Source organism: Chrysemys picta, chromosome 9, assembly GCF_011386835.1.
Source record: "Chrysemys picta bellii isolate R12L10 chromosome 9, ASM1138683v2, whole genome shotgun sequence".
Classification (NCBI taxonomy): domain Eukaryota; kingdom Metazoa; phylum Chordata; order Testudines; family Emydidae; genus Chrysemys; species Chrysemys picta.
The window spans coordinates 33815355-33832435 of NC_088799.1; the positions used below are offsets into that span (position 1 = coordinate 33815355).

Sequence of the window (17081 nt, forward strand, 5' to 3'; positions counted from 1 at the left end):
ACTGGATCTCCTGGGCCTGTGGGGAGAAGAGGCTGTGCTGGCACAGCTATGGACCAGCCATAAAAATGTTGCTATCTACGAGCAGATTGCTCATAGGATGCAGGAGAAGGGGTATGGCAGGCACCAGCAGTAGTGCTGTGTGAAAGCCAAATTGCTGCGGCAGGAATACCAGAAGGTCAGAGAGGCCAACAATTAATCTGGTGCTGACCTGCAGACCCGCTGCCTATATAAAGAAATGCATGCCCCACTTGGCAGAGACCACCCCCCCCCCACACACACACACACAGCACCGCAGATAACTCTGAAGAGCCTGAGTCAAAGGTCTTTGCCATGAATGGCAAGGAGGAGGTAGTGGATCAGGAGAAGTAATATGGGAAACAGGAGATAGCGGGATCCAGCTGTGCAGCAAGCCAGGACCTGTTTTTGACTCCACCGCAGTCCAGCCAGTCCTGCCAGTCAAGCACAGGTGAGCCTGGTGCAGGGGAAGGAATCTCGGGTAAGTGTTGTGACAAAGTTCCTCCTCTATCTTGGTGGGTGCTGCGCTTCTTGGCAGATTTTCTTGCCTTAGAGATTCACCTTGTGGGTTGGGGAACAGTCCAGAGACCTTCCCCTCTGGGAGAACCCACAGTCCAGGTCAGTTGGGAGGTTTGGGGGGAACCCGGGCCCGCCCTCTACTCCGGGTTCCAGCCCAGGGCCCTGTGGACTGCAGCTGTCTATAGTGCCTCCTGTAACAGCTGCATGACAGCTACAACACCCTGGGCTACTTCCCCATGGCTTCCTTGTTCTCACCACAGGACCTTCCTCCTGGTGTCTGATAACGCTTGTGCTCCTCAGTCCTCCAGCAACACACCCTCTCACTCTCAGCTCCTTGCGCCTCTTGCTCCCAGCTTCTCACACTCTCACACACAAACTGAAGTGAGCTCCTTTTTAAAACCCAGGTGCCCTGATTAGCCTGCCTTAATTGATTCTAGCAGCTTCTTAATTGGTGCCAGGTGTCCTAATTAGTCTGCCTGCCTTAACTGGTTCTAGCAGGTTCCTGATTACTCTAGTGCAGCCCCTGCTCTGGTCACTCAGGGAACAGAAAACTACTCATCCAGTGACCAGTATATTTGCCCTCTACCAGACTTCTGTACCCCACTGGTCTGGGTCTGTCACAGTGTGTAGATAAATTTTTAATTAGAGGGATGGCACCCCCAAAGTAGCAGGACACATTTTTTGACTTTTCACTAATTTACTTGTGCTAGAAGAGTTAGTGGTACTACCAAAAGAGGTAGAGTTGCTATCTACTTTTCATTCCCCTCTAGAGTACAGGGAGCATGCAGAGCAGATTTTTTTTATGTGCATAAAGGTGTCCTTTGAATCCTGCTGAGAGATCTTCATGAAATTTTCATGGAGGTACTCTGCAATTGTCTGCTGAAGGTTTCTAGGGAGAGCTGCCTTATTTCTTCCTCCACACCACTCAGCTATAATTTCAGTAGGCACCATTGCAGTACACAGGCTAGCAGCACAAGGGTCTGGGCATCTTCGGGACGCTAGCAGCAACTGTGTTCTCTCTGCCTTTGCGACACTCAGGAGTGAGATATCAGCTAAAGCATCACAGCCTATGAAAAATGGTGCCAATATTCATTGCTGTTGCCCTGCGCTACTAGAATCATGCAGCCGAGCAATTTCCTCTTCATTTCCCCAACTCCCAGAGGGCCATACTCACCATGGCTGGTGGTGTGTTGGGCACCGTGCACAAGCAATCCCAAGTAAAGTGAGAATGTAGGGGAGTGAGTTCAGCATCTTGTTTCACTTTCAGTAGCGAATATGCTCACAATGGTACCTCTGAGAGCTTCATCTTCCGCTGCAGCCATTGCTACCTTCAGGGTCTCCCTCTCCACGCCTGAGCCAGATAAGGAGAAAGAAGAGGATTCAGGATCACACGTTCAATGAGATCCTGCAAGCCAGTGCTGCATATTGGACTGTAAGCACAGGGCCTGGAAGATGAACATTGTGGAAAGAGAAGTGGAGAAAGGCCCAGAAATCCCAGCAGGAAAAGGAGGGAGATGCACCAGGACGTAATGGGGTTTCTCAGGCAGCAAACACAGATGCTGCAGACTGTGATGGACCTGCAGGTTCAATGATCTCAGGTTCACCTCCCTCTGCAGTCCATAGAGAACTCAATATATGGATCTCCCTGTACATGCCTCACAATCCATGTGGCATAAGGGCCTGCTGCAGTACCAAGCCACAGAATGTGGCTGAAATGGACATGAATGTTCTTTACCCTTCATAGGTTCAGTTCTCTTAATTTATTAAGTTTTTAATGTATTTTAAAATTGTACAGAGTTTTTTGTTACAAAATAGAATTCTGTTGTTTGGAACATAATTCATCTGTGCCACTCCGCCGCACGACCTGTTCTGTCCTTCCGATATGTGTTGTACCCTGGAATGATTGTGTCCCGTTGATTGTCCTCACTCCACCAAGTTTCCACAGTCAACCTGTGGAACTCTTTGCCTGAGGAGGTTGTGAAGGCTAGGACTATAACAGGGTTTAAAAGAGAACTAGATAAATTCATGGAGGTTAAGTCCATTAATGCCTATTAGCCAGGATGGGTAAGGAATGGTGTCCCTAGCCTCTGTTTGTCAGAGGGTGGAATTGGATGGCAGGAGAGAGATCACTTGATCATTACCTGCTAGGTTCACTCCCTCTGGGGCACCTGGCATTGGCCACTGTCGTCAGACAGGATATTGGGCCGGATGGACTTTTGGTCTGACCCAGTATAGCCATTCTTATGTTCTTATGTGTATCAGTTCACCACATATACTCAGAAGTTCTGAAAACAACAGATTACCTGTTATTGCACAATAATCCTGATGCTTGTTATTGCACAGTGTTACACAACTCACAGGATCAGTCACAAACAAAATTAATAGGTTCATTGACAATGTTATGTTCGTAGATGTACAGCAATCACCACACAATTCATATCAGGCCACAAAAGAGCAGGGCCCGGCAGAGCACACTATTACTCTGGCTCACTGTTAAAATGGTCTTTCAAAGCCTCCCTGAACCTTATAGATCCACGTTGAGCTCTTTTCATAGCCCTTGTGTCTTGCAGTTCAGATTCAACAGACTGCTGCTCCACCTCTGCCCTCCACACTGGTAAACAATACCAATTGTCATTTTGCACCTGCTGAACCAGTAGTTGAATCATTCCTTAATGCTGTCAGTCTGATCAGCATGTGGCTTTGTGAGCCATGGGAGCAAGGGGTAGGCTGGATCCCCCAGGATCACTATTGGCATTTCAGCATTGCCAATGGTAATCTGCTGGTCAGGAAAGAAGCTCCCTGATTGTAGCTTTCTGAACAGTCCTGTGTTCTTAAAGATGCGAGTATCATGCACCTTCCCTGACCAGCCCACATTAATATCGGCGAAGCATCCCTGGTGATCCACCAGTGCTTGCATAACCATAGAAAAGTAGCCCTTTCTATTGATGTACTCAGCGGCAAAGTGGTCTAATGCTGAAATAGGGACATGCATGTCATCTGTTGTTCTACCACAGTTCAGGATATATCCTGCATATTACCCAGAGTCACAGTCCTGCAAAGCAGGAGGCGATTAATGGTCTTGCATGACTACAGCCCCTACAGTGGAATTCCTGACTCCAAATTGATTCCCGACTCACCGGTAGCAATCTGGCATTGCAAATTTCCACAGTGCAATCTCCACTTGCTTCTCCACTGTCAGTGCCGCTCTCATTTTGGTGTCCCTGCACTGGAGGGCTGGGGTGAGCTTGGCACATGGATCCAAGAATGTGGACTTGTGCATCTGAAAATTCTGCAGTCACTGCTCATCATCCCAAACCTGCATTATGATCCAATCCCATCAGTCATCGCTTGTTTCTTGGGTCCATATCTGCAGCTGCTCCGTGAATGCCACCAGCAACCTTGAATTGGTTCTTGCTATGTCCCACAGCAATCTGTCCTTCGGGGAATTGTGTTCTTCACTCATTTGGTTCTTTTTGCAGCTGTGCAAATACTCAAGGATCATGCACCCTGTACTTACAATGTTCATGATAAAAGTAAAGAACTGTGCAGGCTCCATACTTCTGTCAGAGATGGCAGACATTGAAGAGGGCTGCGTGGGTTTGTGGGATTTTGAAAAAAGGTGCAAAAATTATGGGAAACAGATAACATGATGGGATGGAGACAGTTGCAAACTGGGAAGTTGACTCCATGCTCCCAATAACTCCTGCTTAACTTCTTTTTGGCCTTCATGCACTTCCAAAGCTTCCCATAAGAGAGTGCACTGATGCCTACCCATGATGCACTGCACTCTGAATCAATACAAGCACTTCTGGTGAGCATACACACTGCCGACACTAGGAGCCAAATATACACAAGCACAAACGATGTACTGAATATGGTGGCTGTATGCCGATGTAACTGTTGCAATGTTCAGGATCATGATAATTGACAATGTCAGATATACTTGGAGGGTCCAAGCATCATGTGTAGGTTCACCAGAGAAACAAATGGTGAACAAGACCCTGGTGCATGATGCAGAACAGAATCTCAGCTTTGAGCTTTGTAATTTAGTGCTTTAGCGGAGGAGATTGAGGGTAATTGTATTTCAATCTTAAAATTACTAATTTTGCTCCAGCACTGTATGAACAGGCTTGGCTGGAGGAAAAAGTATTTCTGTGTTGGATGCACTGTAGCACGGAAATAGTGAGAGCGCATTTCTACACTCACCAAGCACAATAGCCAAAGCAGCGTGCATGCACCAGGTAATGCACAGTAATAGTGACCTTGCACATTACCTTAGTCAGCCACCTTCCTGTACTGTTGCCAGACAGCTTTGGTAACATCTTCTTTCCTTCATTGGCTGGTCCAGTTCAGATTCTGTAGTTCTTCTCAAAAGTCACCTATGCTGTGGCTGTGAGATCCCACAACCAGCATCTTGAAATGGGAAAGTAGTTGTCTGTCAGTTGCCAGAGACTGTGTTTGAGTTCTTCACCTGATGGTATTGTGTAGTCATTTTTTCTCCCACTTCACTGGATGCTGCTATCCACAAGGTAATAAGAGACTCACTGACACACGTTCTGATTGGTTTGCTAAATTCAAAACAGCTTGGATACCTAACTTGTGCCAGACAATAGCAAGTAAAGCCTTGCACTGTTCCTCTGACCCAAGACTCCCTTGCCTTTGTCATAGTAGAGATTATGATCTGTTATCAACGTTATGAAAACAAAGGAAGATAGTCGTTTTGTGGTTTGTGGCTTCCAGGTGATGTAGACAGAGTAGCCCTCTATGGTAGTTTATACAACGGGGCAGAATCTCCAGAGGGAAAGTATATATAGTGGCACCCTCTAACTGCACTGATTTATGGAAGAAGGAAGGACTAGCTGTACTAGTTATAGTGGTGTGGTTCAGAGTTTCTGATCTACATAACAAAATTAGTTGCAAGACCCAAGCTATGTGCCAAACTGGTCTGGAGGAGGATTGTTGTGTTTTGACTTTCCTACTTTTTTGTTCCTCGACTTTCTTGAAGTGAGAGAAATAGAAGGGTTAAGGTATGTGCTTTGTGCTCCTAGGCTGAAGGATGCAAAACAGCAACGATGGGAATGAGATCTAGTATATCTTACCATGTATGGTACCAGTGAAATCGTACAGATATGTTTTCATTATCAACTGATTATGTATAAGCTTGAAAGATTCTTTCCTTTAAAATAGATGCAGAGTTCTCCATTTCAGATTCTGATTTATAAGGATTTCAAATTGTTCATACACACCGGTGTAAATAGTTCAGCCCTGACTTCTTTCCCTGAAATTTACTTTGACATCATTACATTTTAACTGGGCCTTGGAAAGACTGCAAAGTTAAATTGAACAAAATTACCTATCATTATAAGCAGCTATATTATTTTTCTCGAGGCTCGAGATCAAGGGAGCTGTAAACATGTCTGAAATTATCCTCCTACCTGGAAATTAAAGTAGAGCTTAGATATGCTCTTGTTCAATCAGAGCTATTGGATGTGAAGCAGAAAGTAATTCATTTATGTTATACGAGAGATCAGACTAGATTCTCACAGTGGTCCTCTCTGGCTTTAAAATCTATGAATCTGGTATACCTAAATATAAATACTGAAAGGAGAAAATAAATAGTCTTGTTTTATCTTCACAATCTTTGGAAATTATAAGAAAAAATATGGCACTCCAGTGAGAGAAATGATTTTTTCAGCAGTTTGCCAAGTGCTTTTGTTGCCAAAATAGTAACGAGACTCAAAGTATAAAGGAGGCTGATTTTAAATTCCTTTAGGGAACTGTCCTGAAGAGTGTGTAACAATCTGTTTCAGACAAGCAAATAAACTCTAGATACTTCCAAACATGCATATATAATTACATAACTGTTTCTCTATCGAGGACTATCAAATTCTATTGTAAGAGGAAGTGAGTTTTGGCTGCACCTTTATACTGATGGGTAATATATGATGTCGATTAGGTCCAGAACAGTTTGGCAGTTTTCAGCAGCATACCACTTTACTAGTCAAACCAGACATCAGAGATATATCTAGTAAATTTTTCATTGAGACTATTGGAATATTGGCTAATTGATTATGGTTAAATCCATGTGGATTAAATTTATGTTGGACAAGAAGACATTTTCTGTGCTCTTTCCCCTCACCCTCTGGTTTGCAACATGGAAATTAAGGTATAGATCATTACAAATTAGAAACACTAACTAATTATCCACATTATACAGTAAAATTGTAAAATGAAATGGAAAAGTCTCCATTAATATTTTCTACAGCACTCATAGAATTACTAACATACCTAGAAGCTAAGGAGTGCTTAATAAAAGCTCTGGAAATAGCTTTCTTTCAGCATCCAAGCAACACGATCCCTGTTTTATTGAGTACTGTACTCATTATAACTTTTATATTGTCCTAAATTTTCTCTCTCCCGCTCGCGGCTGCAGCTCCTTCCTGGCGGGATACACCCCCCCGGCCCGCCCCAGGCACATGCGGCGTACGTCCAGTGGCTCCTTCCCGGCGGGAGGGAGACTAGGTGCGGGGGATGCGTGCCGCATGTGGCCGGGGCAGCAGGAGGCGCGTCCCGCTGGGAAGGAGCCGCAGCCACGAGCGGGAGGGAGAGGCGTGGGGCTCCCCAGCAGCAGCGGGGATTCGGGCCGCGCTGCCTCCCCGGCCCCTGCCCGCTCTGCGCTGCTCCTGCCCGGACCCACCGCGCGCCACATATGCCCCCCCGCCTTTTTTTGCTCCGCCCCGCCCTCCCCCCCACATCCCGATATTTTATAGCGCTGATCTGGTCACCCTAGGTACACTCACAATGGTGCTCATCATCTTCATGCAGGAGTTTCCCAGAGAACTGGTCTTTTAAGGTTTACATGTCCCCTGTGTGAGTTCCCAAGATCTCGCTCATCCTATGCAATTGATTTGTACAGGTTTCACATCAGGCAGGGACCTTTGGAAGAGAGGCAGAATTTACCACATAGTAGAAAAAATTCTTGGAAAAAACATTATGAAACACTAAGAAAAATGCAGTTGTATTCCCTAAATTCTTTTGTGAAGGGTAAGAATAGTAGTCTGAATTACATCCCTGTTTACCACGTAAACATCATTATCTCTTTGGGAATAACTGCATTAGGGAATAGCTACATAAGAATGAAATCTTAGGGTGCGGGAGGAGGGTAATGTGTCATTGAAAATCTTTCTATTTCATGTACTTTCTGCTTCTCTTTTCGGTCATTCTTGTTAATGATATTTGCATAAAAATAGAATATTTCCTTAGGGTCTTGCTGTTTATTCCCTCCAGAAATCTTAATCCCTCATTGGATGCATATCAGTCACATTCCAAGCAACTAATTTTGATGTCACAAATAAATTTATGACTTCAGATGGGGAATAACGTCAGGAGAAAGTGAGCTGTAAAAAATAAAAATAAAAATCTCATTTCCATGCCTATATTAGTGTAATTAAGGGCAAGGAAAGAGAAACAAACAAAACTTAAATAAGTAGGTTTTTCAAAAATTTCCATGATGTATAAAGCTGCTTTTAGAAACTCAGACGAATTTGGATCAAAATTTAGTTTTATTAGAATTTATTATGTTTGCGTTTAGATTAATTGATGGTGGTAACACTGTGCTTTTTAGGCTATGGCTACACAACAGCTTACATTGATATACGTTGTATCACTCGGGTGTGAATTAGCGACCCACTGAGCAACATAACTTATGCCAATTTATACAAACATACCTTATGCTGTCCGGGGTGGACAGCAGTGTGTGGTAGCCCATAGAAGCACTTACATGCACTTTCCAGCAGAGGCCAGGTGGACATCCAGTCAAAAATTTAGCTTTAAAGACTCAGTGTCATTTTGTGTTTTGCCAAAAGTATGGGACAGATAATGTGTAGCCTGGATGGACAAGTTTGTTGCCACCTTCCACTGGTTTGATTTAGTCCATGTCTGTCTCTGATAGTGTCCGGTACCCAGTGCTTCAGAGGAAGGTTTAAAAAAATAGATGAACAAGATTTAATAGACAGTTATAGAATTAAACCGCTCGTAGGGGAGACGTCTTCCTAACCCCATTAGTTAGAGCCTGGCTTACATTGTGAAGCGTAAGGATTTCTACCCTTTGTGTTTTTAAAAAGACAAAACCACTAACTCATAAAAACTGAGGCACTGAAAAGAGAGACACAAAAAAGCCTTCTAACTCACTGCCTCTGCCACTGAAATGAACTGAGTTATAGTGGGTGCTGCACCTTCTTAGATGCCCTGGGTCCAAACATTAGGATCCATGAGGGAAGATCCACACAGCCCCATTGGATGCTGCTATAGAAAGAGCTCTGAGCATGTATGTTGTGATGGGTTGGGTCACAGAGACCCCCTTGGGACTGCCACCTGATGTGCTGAGACTACCCCTGAGCCTGTTTTCCCTGCCAGCTTGGGACTTCAGAACCCTGTCTTGTTGAGCTAGCCTGCTGCAAACACAGACCCAGATCTGAATCACTTCCCCCAAAAGCTGCAGACTTAAGTGGAAACAGCTTAAGAAGTGGTCCTGTCTCTAGCACCCAGACACCCAGCTCCCAATGGTATCCAAACCACAAATAAATCCATTTTACTCTGTATAAAGCTTATACAGAGTAAACTCATAAATTGTCCGCCCTCTATAACACTGACAGAGAGATATGTATAGCTGTTTGCTCCCCCAGGAATTAATTAATTACTCTGGGTTAATTTATAAGCAAAAGTGATTTTATTAAATATAAAAAGTAGGATTTAAGTGGTTCCAAGTAATAACAGACAGAACAAACTAAGTTACCAAGCAAAATAAAATAAAACACACAAGTCTAAGCCTAATACAGTAGGAAACTGAATACAGATGAAATCTCACCCACAGAGATGTTCCAATAAACTTCTTTCACAGACTGGACTCCTTCCTAGTCTGGGCCCAATCCTTTCCCCTGCGGCCCATAGAGTTACAGCTGTTTCGCGGTGCTTAATGCTTTCCAGGAGGAAGGGGAGGAGGCGGGGCAGGGGTGGGGATTTGGGGAAGGGGTTGGAATGCGGGTGGGGAAGAGGCAGGGCAGGGGCAGGGCCTCATGGAAGGGGTGGAGTGGGGTTGGGCGGCGGGGGAGGGGGCTTTTGTACCTTTATATGAAAAGGTGTCAGTGATGTGGCCCTCAGGCCAATGTACTAGTCCTCATGTGGCCCTTGTGGTGATTTGAGTTTGAGATCCCTGTTATAAATGGAAAAGCACCAGGTTTAAGATGAATTCCAGTACCAGGTGACATGGTCACATGTCCTGTGAGACCCCGAGCCTTCATTCTTCCTGGCCTGACTCACAGGAAGGCTTGCAAGTAAACACAGCCATTTACAACCAGTTGTCCTAGTTGATGGGAGCCATCAAGATTCCAGACCACCATTAATGTCCCACACTTTGCATAATTATAATAGGACCTCAGAGTTATATTTCATATTTCTAGTTTCAGATATAAGAATGGTACCTTTATACAAATAGGATGACCACACTAGTAGATTATAAGCTTTGTAATGATATTTTACAAGAGACTTTTTGCATGAAGCATATTCCAGTTACATTATATTCATACTCATTGGGGGGAGGGATAGCTCAGTGGTTTGAGCTTTGGCCTGCTAAACCCAGGGTTGTGAGTTCAATCCTTGAGGGGGCCATTTAGGGATCTGGGGCAAAAATCTGTCTGGGGATTGGTCCTGCTTTGAGCAGGGGGTTGGACTAGATGACCTCCTGAGGTCCCTTCCAACCCTGATATTCTATAATTAGCATATTTTCATAAGATCATATAGCGTGCAACGTCACATATGTCAAGTGCATGTTCAGGAGAGGGATCCATATAGACAATATTAGTATCCATGTATTAATAATGCAGAAATACCAGCATTTTAAAAAAACATCCTAGGTTAATTCTGAAAAGAAGAGACTAAAGGATTTCCTTGGGGCAAGGGGAGGGTGTTTCCTATGCAAATCCAGAGAAATTTTAGATTATATTCATATTTATATCTTAATTCTCCAAGCCTCAAAATATGGCAGTTCAGCTAAACTTCTAGAATCTGTAGAGGCTCCCTTTCTCTCCTAGCACATTTCTCCTCCATCCGTTCAGGTGCCCTCCCCTTTACCTGCAGTTGTCTTTTGCAAAGAGAGAGACAGTAGCCTGCAAATTGTCCTGTCCCTTCCTCCTTACTGAATGGAAGCAGCAGCAGCAGCAGACCCGTTGCCCCTGTGACATATTAAGGGGGCATCCCCTGTCTTTTCTCCATTGAGAGTCTCCCAGTTGTGTCTCCTGCAAGTTGGGAGGGTTCACCTGAAGAAATGGAGGAAAATAAACTTGTTCCAAAAGGGTCTTATAAATGTATTTACCTGTGAAAGTGCACTTCAGATCTTCTGCCAAACACTTTGGAAACTTTTCAAAGTGTTTTTACGGGGTTTGTAGATTGATGATGGAGTGAATGCTGAAAGAGGTTTTCAAATATCCCTTGATCAGCAAAGCCTTTCCACGTAAAAACAAAGTCATGCTGCCATTTCCATTCCTGTGTTATAGCTTGTTTTAAATAGTACCAATATATGCCATTGCCCAGAGTTTTCTCAATCTGAAACTATGCTAATTTATATGTTCCTATCTCCAGGCAGTGTCAGGAAATAAGTTGATGGGGTCTACAGCTCCTCCGTCTGATAAATGATCAGTACAAATGAGAGTGCTTTCACCCAAAAATTTTTCACCCTCTCCTGCACATGCACTTGACATACAAGCTCAGAGCTCTTTACGTATCAGTGTCCAGTGTGGTTGTGTGGATGCTCCCTTATGTATCCAAATGTTTGGACCCAGGGCATCTAAAGCACACATCTAAAATAGCAATAGTCCCGAGCAACCCAGATATAGTTACCCAAAGTCTGAGATGGAGTTGAGTGGTCAGCAGCAGGTTTGTGGGGGCCAGCCTTCCTCCTAGCCACTAGGGAGTTGGATGTCAGCCTCCTAGCTCATAGAAAACCTCTTCAAACTTCTCCAAATTACACACACTGACTGATCTTTTTATAGGTTGCTCAAAACAAATAATAACTCATAGTAACCCCTTGCAAACTAATAGTTTTCCTAACATCAGCGAGCAACTCCTAGTCATAACATCAGCAAAAACTCATAATCAGGAACACACAAATCCAAGGTCAGCTATCCACACTTTCGCCCATTCTCATGATTCTTCCAATTTTATTTTCCATCCTTATCAGCAAAACTGCAGCTGCAGCTATTTCCTGTGCTTATACAAAGCTCAAGTTATTTCTAACAATGTGGTGTTCTCACTTCCAGTTAATGGTGGCTGAGTGCACAAAATGGCTGTGGTATTGTCAAATCAATTTATTTTGTAACAATGCCTTATAGATACACAACTGGGATTTTAATATGCAGCAGAAGGAGAATTGTATTAAAAGGAGAGAAATGTATATGGAACAGTATGTTTTGGCTGAAAAATTAGAACCAGAAGATTGCACAGTTTGTTGCTTCTATAGGTTGAGATCATTTCACAGACCTGGGGCTTCTTTATACCTCCATTCCACAAGCTGCCTGTGTGCCATCCTCCCTGCGTCGTCTATTTCAGGGACCCCTCATGCCGGGGCCTTTGTGTGCCTCATTTTCCCCCTCCACCCTGTAACAAAATAGGAGATAGCTGTATTGTATTTGACTATTGTGCATTCCTTTCTGTTTGTTTGTTTGTGATAGGTTACTTACCGTGGGGTGAGATCAAAAGGAGGTGTTGGAGAAATCAAGCAGGAAAGACAAAATTATGACCTAGATAAGGAGCATCCCAGCAAACACTCAAACACAATAGGCAGGTTACTTGCTGTAAAGAGGCTGCCTGCCTGGTGCCAGCAAGGTTATACAGCTGTTTTCTCCAGGCTGAGACCAGAGATCAGAAAACACTGGTCAGTTAAAGATTTGCTCCTGCGGAAAGGGGAGGAAAGGTTGTCAGCAGACTGAGGCTGACACCCAGGCTGATTGAGACATGGAAAGAGGGTCTGTGGGGATGAAAACTAACTCTCAGACTCAGAAGGGTAGTCCGCAATATGCTGGACCTACCTGAGATATTTATAGAGAAGTTAAGATCCCTGTAGGACTCTGTTGTTTTAACCCATTTGCTATGCATGTGATGCACCCTTTGCCAAATAAATACTACTTTGTTCTGAAAAAGCTGTTTCTCCATCACTGCAAACTTATTCTGTCATAGTCTCCTGGAGGAAATGAGCGTACAGGTGCCAAAACCAGTTTGGCCTTTCAGATTAACATGATTGGTAAGTAGGAGGGCTGCAAGCCAGAGATCCAGTCTGAGGGTAGGACTGTGTTGTTCTACCCAGAGTGAGGTGTAGGAAGCTAGAGCCTGTCACCTGAGGGGTGCACTGAAAAGGGGCCAAAAGCACAGCTTGCACTCTAACCATGAAATTCCCCATTCATTCCATCCCCCCATACCAAGGGCTCTATACAAACCCATTCTGCCCTCTGCCAGGGATTCTGTGTGCCTCCATTCCTCTCATACCGTCACTTTCCCAATTGTCGTCTTCCATTTTTTCTTTCTCTTTCAGGGTGTCAGTATTTTGAACTGTATTGGGAGGGTGGATAGAGCTGATATGGAGGCATTGTTATTATGAAAGGTGTTAATGACTGCCATCAACTATTTGATCTGTAGAAAATTACAGAATACTTGAGGGTGCTCGTCCTGCTGACCAGATGGTGGGGACAACTTGGGTCTCCGATTTCTCCCTTCCAGTTTTTTTGATTTTGAGCAAAATCAATAGGGTTCAGTCCAGTGATGGCTAGAACAGTCCCCGAAGTTTTGGAATTGATTGGATGTGATGTTCAAAAGTTCTCATGTTACATTGAAACAGAGTAATGCCTTCAAGTAGAGGGTAAAGCTGCTCAACTTTGATCTAAAATGCTACTAGGAAACATTTGAGTTGTTAGTGATTCATTGTAATTTATGTTGTGTTGTTTCAATGATATGCTTATTAACTCTGTTCAAACTAAATTTTCCATACTACAGATTGATTATTTAAGTTAATTTTTAACCTAATTTGTTTACTTTGTTGGCTTTGCTTTCATGTTACCATTAAAAACTGAGACAAAATCAAGGAAAACTAGGCTTTTATTTCGTCTACTCTCCTAAGCTATTGTAGTTGTCTGTTATATATTTTATGGTACTTAAACTAAAATATAGTTTTATCAGAAACAAGGCAAATTGAAGATCAATGTTAAGGGGCAGGTTAAGTACTTTTTAACTTAAGGCCATGTTAAGCAAATTATTAGTTCATTCTTTGAGGTGAAATGGGAGTTTTGCCAGAGGAAGGAGTGCTGAATGACACTCTAATGATGCATCGTGACTCTGGAATGTCTTCCATTTGTCAGTCAACTTGATCAGTAACGTGGACAAATTCCACCCTAATTTAAATCCCATGTAAGCTTTCAGTGGGGTTTCATGAGAAGTGAATGAGGGTGAAATTTGAGCCATAGTTTCTTTGTATTCAATATTTTTTTACTTTACTAATAATAAAACCATTCATTAGAATTTTTTATTTTAAATTAAAACCCTTTAATCTCTGTTTCTTTTCAGGCTTTGTGAATGATTCAATTACTAAATGCATTGTGGCTTTACGCTTAACTGTGGTAGTAAAAGTCAGCACCTGCATGCCTGTGGGAAGCTACTCAGATGACTTTCAGTGTTTGGGAAAAGGAAAATGTATCACAAAACCATCTGAGGTAAGGTGAAACATTATCAAAAACCTTATTTAAAGAGTAGACATTAAATGGGGTAGGACATAGCTCATATGTTTAGACTAGTATTTTGATACTAATTCCACTGTGTGTGCGTGTGTGCATGCATGCATGTCTATATGTTTCAAAAGCTGGTAGAGCTTACTAAGTAATAACAGTGTACTTGTCTGTCACATCATTTACAAAACTGAAGATCTAAAAAGCAAAGAAATAATTAATTAAAGATGTGAAGAATCAAACACTGCCCAGATAACACAAAAATATTCGTATCAAGTATAAAGTAATTTATATTTCATCACAACAAAACCAACTTAACTTTCACCATCAAGGAATACTTTTCTTCACTAGTGATTTCAAAATATAAACACCCCCCTTTTGAAACAAAAGCATTAATTGATATATGTTCACATGAATGATCTCCATAGTGTTATATTGGCAATTTCTTAAATATTTAGGTAAAAGATCAGTAGAATGGGTACACAGCTTCCCCTGAGGACTATAGCCTGGCTTGAGAGTAGAAAGGGGGGGGAAAGCAGAGGCTGCACTGAAGAGAGCTGAGTTGCAATAAGTGGTGAACCCAAATCTTCACGTGAACCTGCAGACCTGTACAATCCGGTTTGTGCAGCCCACGCAGCTCTGTTGTTTTTAAGGTTTTATGTAATCTTACACCATTCTCACCATGTATGTTAGTCTATGTAATGCCTTATTCAGAAATTTTAAAATGGTGCCACCGATTCATATAAATCAGCTTGGGTAGAAACAAGGCAGAGCTGTTTGAGTAATGCTGAAAATCAAAAAGATACACTAGAATTGGAAAACATACAGTGAAGGGTAACAAAAATGATTTGGGTTATGGAACAGCTTTCATATGAGGGGAAATTAAAAAGACTGGGACTGTTCAGCTTGGAAAAGAGACACTGAAGAGGGATATGATAGAGGTCTATAAAATCATGACTGGTGTGGAGAAAGTGAATAAGGAATTGTTATTTACCCCATCACATAACACAAGAACCTGGGATCACCCAAACAAACAAATAGGCAGCATGTTTAAAAAAACCATAATAGTATTACTTCACACAATGCACAGTCAACCTGTGGAACTCGTTGCCAAGGGATATTGTGAAGGCCAAAACTATAACTGGACTCAAAAAAGAATTAGATAAGTTCATGGAGGATAGGTCCATCACTGGTTGTTAGCCAAGATTGTCAGGGATGCAATTCGGTGGTCTGGGTGTCCCTAAGCCTCTGACTTCGACATACTGGGACTGGATGACTGGGGATGGATCACTAGTTAATTGCCCTGTTCTGTTCATTCTCTCTGAAGCATCTGGCATTGGCCACTGTCGGAAGACACAGGATACTGAGCTAGATAGACCATTGGTCTGACCCACTATGGCCATTCTGATGTTTGTATGTTATATTGTTTTTCCTTACTGTATCTGATTACTGTTGACTTCACTTCTCTTTCCCTTTAACAATACTATATTGAAGGACTATAATAGAGATCATAGGAATTTCATTGATCACTTTATGGTCTGATAGTTCCTCTAGACAAAACAACATGCAAAGGAAAGAATTATAAAACCTTCTGCTAAATTCTGTTGTCTGGGTGTCATTTTTATCTTTCTAGTCTGTGTTTCTTTGAATTAGGCCACATATTCTCCATTAGTCTATATGGAAAATGTCTTGTGTATATATTCGTTTTTTAACAACAAACATTTTAGAGCACAGTAAAAACCTAGATTAACTGTGAATATTTAATATTCACTTGGGAGATAAAAGTAGTGGTGGCTGTTGAGCAAATATTAACATCTGTTAGCCTTCTGTGCACAGAAAAGTTGGCACGTTTGGGGAATTAAATAATAACTCAGCTGCTACCATTTACTAATTTAAACTCTAAACAAAAGCACATTACGTTGACAGAAAATTATAGTTTGAACTGCAATGATAATAATTGAACTGCTAAAATACATATATCCATGACAGTATTAACATCTGGAAGAATGGAACAACTTCTTCAGACCTGAAAAATAATGTTTTTAAAATACTTGAGATATTATACACAAAATTACTACAAGACCATTTTAGAAATAAATGGTACTTTCCAATTTAGGGCCTTACTGTAGTGGTTGTCTATCAATGTTGTTCATTCAAGTACACGTGTCCTATTTCATAAACTAGTTTAATTTTTTAATTTGTTTCCTTCTAGATTTTAAAATTTTCTTTCAGAATCACAGCTTTCTAAATCACATAAGCTTCTTGCATAATAATACATTAAAAACTTAGTATGGGACATCATAATGTGAATATGTGCCCATTCTTTATTTAGTAAGAAGAATTATTTAATTTAGTATGGATAATTTTATTTGTTTGGATTTTTAAATGCATTTATTAACACTCCTAAAGCACAGATACAAAATTGAAACTTTATAAGAGCAGTTCAACTAAAAATCATGTGGAAGATAAAGCATATGAACTAGAATGTTCACTAAAAAAGGAGGAAGGCAGTATACTTCTCCCTTTCCTTTTTCTCTCTGTTTATTTTCCCAACCTCTCTCTCTTTTCTCCATCTGTTAATATGTAATGTTATATTACATAGACCTAAAGATCTACATTGACTGTTGTATCTGACTATTTTGGAAGAAGTGATGACCTATTGGTGTATTCTGTGTTTCATTCATGAAGATGTGTGCATTATAATTTGTAATTAACCTATTTATATAGATCTTTGACCTGTACCATTTTACAAAAAATAAAAAAGAAACAAAATTGGTTCAGTGC

General features: G+C 41.9%; 1 protein-coding gene and 1 long non-coding RNA gene across 4 annotated transcripts in view; one reads left to right on the top strand and one right to left on the bottom strand.

Annotated features, from left to right (window-relative positions):
* DNER (delta/notch like EGF repeat containing) overlaps nucleotides 1–17081 on the top strand; it is a 284460-nt gene that overhangs the window by 170276 nt on the left and 97103 nt on the right. For both annotated transcript variants that reach the window (XM_005282630.4, XM_065556947.1), the window contains exon 5: nucleotides 14140–14285. In XM_005282630.4, the coding sequence (XP_005282687.1) occupies nucleotides 14140–14285 (146 nt within the window). The remainder of the gene's footprint in view (nucleotides 1–14139; nucleotides 14286–17081) is intronic.
* On the bottom strand, nucleotides 1711–11542 carry LOC135973572 (uncharacterized). Of its 2 annotated transcripts, none has more exons than XR_010590479.1 (3): nucleotides 11428–11542; nucleotides 7335–7470; nucleotides 1711–1885 (listed from the first exon to the last, which is right to left on the bottom strand). It is a non-coding gene; the product is annotated as an uncharacterized LOC135973572 (long non-coding RNA). The 2 variants fall into 2 exon arrangements; XR_010590478.1 differs by lacking the exon at nucleotides 1711–1885 and adding an exon at nucleotides 2682–2819.